The following is a 7,500-nucleotide window of genomic DNA, read 5'->3' as shown; positions in this document are numbered from 1 at the left end:
AATAGCTTGATCAAGCATATTAGCTATGAGTATGTAGGCCTATTCATAAATATGTTAATACAACTTTGCATAAGATATTGTGCACTTCACTCTCTTCTTTGAGGCTGAAAAAGTGAAAATTTATCATCTGTTATCTTTTTCCCGTTCCGAATCAAGGTTCTCTCATTGGAGATTGTATATTAGAACATGGGGAAAGGAGGAAGTGAAGAATTCATCGTTTTGCATGCACCATGACGCGCGCGCACGCACAATATATATATATATATATATATATATATATATATATATATATATATATATATATATATATATATATATACTGTATATATATATATATATATATATATATATATATATATATATATATATATATGTATATGTGTATATATATATATTTATATTTATATATATATGTGTGTGTATTTATATATATATATATATATATATATATATATATATATATATATATATATATATATATCTACTGTATAGCCTATATACAACATTGTATATATATAGATTATATGTAATATATATTCTTCATAATGTACAGTGTATATACGTACATATGTTTATACTGTATATATTTACTAGGTACTAGTAATGCTAATAACAGCTCCCTTCAAGGAGATAATTTTGAACCACCGACCAGTGAAACACAAGCGACACTAGTAAGCTCTTTGAATACCCAAGGAGGCAGCTATTTTTGACAACTATTTTCAAGCAATAATGCACATTGATATTGCGAACAATATGAGAAGTGGTCTGTATTGAAGAGTGTATAATTATGTATAATTGTAATCAATTACAAATGAATAAACAATTACATACCACCTATGCATACATCGTACAAGTAAGCTAGTGGAAAGGAATATAACAAATGAATAAGAGGGTTATAAATTACCATTCTAGTAATTGCTTCAATATATCCTCTAAAATATTTAAAATTTACAGTAAACAATAATTCTTGTATGAAACCTTGTTTAGACAATTATATTGTTCGTGTCTCACGAGAGCTTTGAAAATATATTCAAATTGGAATTTCGGGTAATGTCTTTTGCAATGGTCATTTATTATTAAGATTCAATACCAAAAATAATGATGAAAGTTAAATGAATTTGTGATCACATTGAGTAACAAAAAATAGTAATTGAAGTTAAACATTAAGCGCCGTTGCTTATATTGTACTTAATATTACTTTTTCCTGATAGACCATAACAAAAGAAAGAAAAAAGTAAATAATTAAGAGTTTTATTACATATTGAACAACCACACTTCTCATTTGTAGCTATTTAAAAATAGTATCGAAAATAGTTATCAGTTTCATATATATCCGAGCTCTCTTTATTGGTTTTGGTGGTTAATAGGCCTACGCATTTTACTGTGATTCAAAAGACATCTAACTAACACTCTTCTTTAGAGTATTAATTACTCTAAGGCTCCCATTTATAAAAAAATAATTTTCATTCGTTTTATAAGAACTCCTCATTAGTGTCATCATTGTTTTTAAAACTTTTGTTCTGTATTATTATTATTATCATTATTATTATTATCATTATTACTATCCAAGCTACAACTTTATTTGGAAATACAGGATGCTATAAGTCTAAGGGCTCTAACAGGGAAAAATAGCCCAATGAGGAAAGGAAACAAGGAAATAAATACACTACAAGAGAAGTAACGAACAATTGAAATAAAATATTTTAAGAACGGTAACAACATGAATATAAATCTTTCATATGTAAACTATAACACTTAAAAAAAAGAGGAAGAGAAATAAGATAGAACTGTGTGCCGGAGTTTACCCTCAAGCATGAGAAATATATCCCAAAATAGTGGAAGATGGTACAGAGGCTATGGCACTACTCAAGACTAGAGAACAATGGTTTGATTTTAGAGTGCCTTCTCCTAGAAGAACTGATTACATGTTATCTAGTTTTCATACGTACGAATGAACTAAAAGAGCATTTTGCATTATACATAAATAAAAAAAAATTTATGTATGTTAAATAAAATAGAAAATAGACCCAAAAGAGAAGTAGGCCAAGTAAAATATGGGTGAAAATAATATCAAGAAATTCAATATAAAAGTAATTAACAGCTTATAATTTTATGAAGCATACCGTACACATTAAGGCAAACAGTTTGATGCTTTAAGGCAGCCTTTTGACCTTTTTTAGAAATCCAAACACATCTTTACTAAAGGTATCAAATTTCTGACAGTCTGGGAAACGAGTAGCACGCAATAACCGAGAATAGTAACCTAAGATAACCGTGGGATTTTCTTATTCTTAGCTTAATACAAAACTTTTAAGGAAAGTATGAAGTACATAGCCTATATCTAATGTGTTTAACTTGTTTTTTACATAGTCCTATTTGTGGAATTCTTCTGATCTTCCTACAGATCTGCCATTTCCTCCTAGATGAATATTGTTTTCTTCATGTCCCCTTTGTAGCTTATGTCACAAGCTTCCTACAAGTCTTCATGTGCAAATATATAAGCATTTTGCATATTAGCATAATTGTCTCTACATTTCTATAGGTATTCCTAAATGTCTGTATTTTTTTATGGATTCCCCCATATCTTATTAAGATTTCTACAGGTTCTCCTTTGTAGTAAAAGTACCCTTTAGTAACCAATGTTTTTACATGTCCTTTTACATAGTAGGTATAATTTTCTTCAGGTCCTCGTGCACGATTGTAAATTTCTAGTCTTTCATACATGAGTAAATTCTCAAACGCTAGTGATTTTATACAAGCCTCATGTTTAGTTTTTTTTCTATTCATTTACAAATATTCATACATGCATGAATATTTATAGAGGTGTTTGCATAACTTGTGCTTAGTGTGGGTCCCGAGACATAGGCTAAACTAGACACCTAAGCTTCAACAATACCCTAAAGCAACCACAACAAAAATAATGATTGTAATAACAATAATGATAATAAATAAAATTCGAAAGATATATTACATTTCTTGGCAATATAGTAATACTAAAATTTGTACAGTTTTCATCGTATAGTGATTCAAAAGAATTGTTGGAAATCTAATATTTTCTCTTCCTTTACATTTATAATTTTTTCATATTAATATATAGCTTTCAACAAATATAAATCATCCTGTTACATCTGTTGAGCGTTTGGAAGTTTTCCTGCATAGGCCTACTTATGGTTTTGCTAGGTTCTGCATATATCAAGTAATCTGTCAGGTAATTGATATATTTTGGGTATGTAATGTGTAAAATTGTATTATTGAAATTCTTAAGCATCACCATATACATTTTAACGATTGGAATTTACCATTGGTCATAAAGCATATATTCATACAATTTACTATAGATGACCATTATGTTGGATTGACCATTTTTTAAACCAATGTGAAATAGTGCCATAGCCTCTTTACCATGGCCCTCCACTGTCTTGGATTAGAGTTCTCTTGCTTGAGGGTACACTTGGGCACGCTGTTCTATCATATTTCTCTTCCTCTTGTTTGTTTTGAAGTTTTTATAGTTTATATATAAAAGATCTAATTTAATGTTGTTACTGTTCTAAGAATATTTGATTTTGATTATTTATTACTTCTCTTGTAGCTTATCTATTTCCTTATTTCATTTCCTCACTGGGCTATATTTCCCTGTTGAAGCCCTTGGGCTTATAGTATCTTGCTTTTCCAACTAGGGTTGTAGGTTGGCTTTTAATAATAATAATAATAATAATAATAATAATAATAATAGAGCGTTAATGATAAACTTATTTTAATTGTGTACTGAATTCTCTATCATAAAAATGACTAAAGTAAACGAGACGGAAATACTATGTGTATATGAGCCCGTATGAGAGGCCCAGCCAAGCATAAATCCTCTCCTCTCACTTCACCGTCAGGAGTTGTCCGCCACAATCATCATCGCATATCGAGGAGGCGTCCCGTCACCTCCGTCAATTGCCATCTTCGAGACGTCACTTTGAGTTTTTTGGTCAAAAGCAATTCATTAAGCGCTCGAAAATGTCCAGTGAGTGATGCTATCTATCTGCTGAAGGAGAACACGTCAATACCCTCCCTGCCCCCCCCCCCCCCTCTCTCTCATATACATGTACACTTACAAATAAGTTGCGAATACCACACGGCTAATTTACCTGCCGATACCTTCTGCGCTGGTCGTCGCTTGTGGCTTACCTGGCCATCCGTCGCTTAAAAGTTCCTTTTCTGTCTGTCTGTCTTGTTGAGGCACAGTTGACTCTCCCAGCGTCATTTGACAACGATTGACGCACTGAATGTCTTATCGATCACTAAGAAAGTTTCATGACGCACAATTCCTCCTTGCTGCGGATGTGTTAGCAAACACACTGGCGGCCGCTGCGGCAGCGGCCTTCTGCCTGTCCGCCATGTTGGTGTTGGTGACGGCTACTCGTGGCCCGGAGAGTCGGGCGGGTTAAAAGCGTGTAGCTGTGCGAAGATTGGACGGAGGATGTCAAGGAGGCGGAGCCTCTAACGACACACATACGCACGAACTCACGCCAGGCTGCCATTCAGGCTGTCGCGTAAAAACAAAACAAGCTACTCGTGGGTGTGCGCGGGAAGGTGTACGGTGTAGTGTGGCGGCGCCTTCTTGTGGTTTTAGTGGCACCGGAGTGCAACGTGTCCTATGGTATGTGTTGTCGCTGCAGTGCGACTTGGCACTCCGTATGATCGTCCTGCGCGTGAACAGCTCGCGAAGAAGAGGAAGAGTGCCGCCGCTCACGGTGTTGTGTGTGTACCTTAGATCATGAAGTGTGGCACGGTGTCAGAGTTCTGCTCGTGATCATATTCTATTAAAAGTATCAGAAAATCGTATATCAGATCAAAATAAAGTGTCGATTGTGAGTGTGAGGCTAAAAGTGTCAAACGGCGTGGCCCGGAGAGCAGTGGCAAGTGTGATTTCCGGTTTAATTTCAAGAGAAAAAAAATAATCAAAATTATTCTTAGCAAAGTTTTGTTTATTATGGTTTTCCCTTAGCATAAAAAACCCTTCCTCCGGCACACATGTCGTTGCTTCCATTATGCTGAGCCAACAGAATACGCCAACCACCAATATGAACGCCTTAGGAACAGTGTACGCCACCAAGAGAAGGCGACGCAACGGAAAAAGGTGAGGGATTACTCCGACGGACGTCTTGCATTCTATGATTAACCTTAGTCCTTAGGAAGGATTCTTACGACTTTATACATGGCCAAAATTTCAAGTTTATTTTGAGCTTTTGTAATGGGAATCTGTTGTTATTGTTTTTTTTTTTTTTTTACCACATGAAACCTATTTATGCTTTTTGATAAACGGACAAGAAAAGTCTAAAACTGCCGGGAAGTTTTTAGTATCGAACATTACGCGTGTTACAATACCCTTCCTTCTTATGGTAGAAATGCGTATACCATCAAGATCCCAACATTTCCAAGGCTTTTTCCAAAGTCCTCATAAATTTCCACTTAACTCTTTTTCTAATGTCAGTGATACGATTTGCTGAGGATTGAAAACTCATCAGTACTTGAGTGACTCTTTAAATGGACACGTGTCACATGCTAGTAATGAATTTTAATGGCCTGATGGAAAATATCCATTAGCCTCTCTGTCACCTGTGGGGGGGCCAAAGAAGTTATACCAATGACCACATAGAAGAGATAAGCTTTATAGTTAACATAATTATCAGACTTTCCGACTTATGACGCCAATATTTTTTTTTTTCACATATATACAGGAAGGCTATTCATATCTAGAAATTATGTAGAAAAAAACCCAAGAGCAGTACTAAAATTTCTGTAGATGATTTCAACCCAACATAAAATATTGTAAAAAAGGAGCCTTTCTTTTCTCATAACTTGAGTTATTAAATAAAAACTGTGGTATTATGGCTTGGTAAATCAGGGAACAGCGTATATATTCAATTAACATAGGCAGAAATGTCTCTGAATAAATCTTTTTGGTGACAACAGCTATCGTTAAGTAATAATCTGTCTCTCTTTTCATGAATTAATGCCATCAAATCTCTCTCTCTCTCTCTCTCTCTCTCTCTCTCTCTCTCTCTCTCTCTCTCTCTCTCTCAACACAGTGCCATAAAAACACTCATACACCGAGAGGACAAGAACCTCGAATAAAAGTGAGGTCGCTCGCTGATATTCCGGGCGATAATCCCAAAGATGCTGAGTTTCGAGAGATGAGAAAAGCTGGGAGAAGCTTAATTTTTTCCCCCAAAATAGAAGTACTGTACTTGTTTTAAAGGGTTGGCGTGACCGCACAGTTATCTGCGGCTGTTCGTGTTCGCATGCGGGCCCGCTCGTGCACGCACAAGTTGTCGCACGCACATTCCATCCTCTCTTACGTGAGTGCATGGCGGCAACTGGTCAGCGGTGAGTGATAGGGGCATGCACGCATGCATACGCATACACATGCATACGCAATTCACCTGTCGTGCCTGATGTTGATGATGATGAGGATGATGGTGTTAGTGGTGATGCTGTCCTCACGAGAGCAGCGGCTTTCCCGTCCGCAAGATGAAGAGGATTCCCCGACTAGCTTCCGGCAATTTTGTTCCGTCATCTACCGCAACTTCGCTTGCGGTCGTTCTCGCTCGTCCTCGCCGACGTCATTTCCAGGACGAGCGGTGACACCAACGGCGACATTGAAGGTTGTGGATTACATATTATCAACCCTTGGCCTGGACTTCTCTCTCTCTCTCTCTCTCTCTCTCTCTCTCTCTCTCTCTCTCTCTCTCTCTCTCTCTCTCTCTCTCTCTCGTTAATTTAAAATGATCCAGAGAAATAGGTAGCGACGACGTTGACATTTATACAGTAATCTTTATTAAATTGTGAAAAGTGGATATTTAATATTTATAAAATTTTATTAAAAGATATTTACCAAGATTTGTCGTATGCATTAGAATACCAATTATTTTGCGTTTGCAACGTTTACTGCATCGATATATACATATATACACACATGAAAATATGAAAAAAAATTGTAACCTCTAACTATGACACGAAACATTTCGAACAGAAAGTCCACTTTTTCCACTGTCAAAAAAAGGAAATAAAAATAGGTCCTCGAGATAGCTGACGCAGCATTAGATGATGACGCAACGAAAGTGCGAAAATGACCTTTGATTACCTAGTGACATAGCACACACACAGAGAGAGAGAGAGAGAGAGAGAGAGAGAGAGAGAGAGAGAGGCTGGTGGCAAGGTTTTATCCACATTCAGCGTTGTTTTTAATTGAGTACAGAAATTACAATCTCTTTATAAAAATTACCTGAAATTACCTGGAGGTAATTGAAGTGTTGTTTATCTTTGTGTTCAAGTGTGCTTGGTATAGGTATATATTGTATTTATATGTATATACACGCACACGTATGCATATATATATAATTGCGTGTGTGTGAGAGAGAGAGAGAGAGAGAGAGAGAGAGAGAGAGAGAGAGAGAGAGAGAGTTGTCAGTTTGGATTTGAAACTAAACTGAAGGGAAAAAAATAAAGGAA

The 7,500-nt window shown here is 35.8% G+C and overlaps 1 protein-coding gene across 1 annotated transcript in view; it reads left to right on the top strand.

The window, feature by feature from the left end:
• Positions 1 to 4,577: 4,577 nt before the first annotated feature.
• The window catches only part of LOC137644567 (aryl hydrocarbon receptor-like), a 283,269-nt gene continuing 280,346 nt past the window's right edge, over positions 4,578 to 7,500 (top strand). The window contains exon 1 of the mRNA XM_068377527.1: positions 4,578 to 5,125. Coding sequence (XP_068233628.1) covers positions 5,037 to 5,125 — 89 coding nt within the window. The 5' untranslated portion in view covers positions 4,578 to 5,036. The remainder of the gene's footprint in view (positions 5,126 to 7,500) is intronic.

The sequence above is a fragment of the Palaemon carinicauda genome, chromosome 7 (assembly GCF_036898095.1).
Source record: "Palaemon carinicauda isolate YSFRI2023 chromosome 7, ASM3689809v2, whole genome shotgun sequence".
Taxonomy (NCBI): domain Eukaryota; kingdom Metazoa; phylum Arthropoda; class Malacostraca; order Decapoda; family Palaemonidae; genus Palaemon; species Palaemon carinicauda.
Note: the sequence above shows the minus strand (reverse complement) of the source record. Positions and strands in the feature narration are given on the sequence as shown.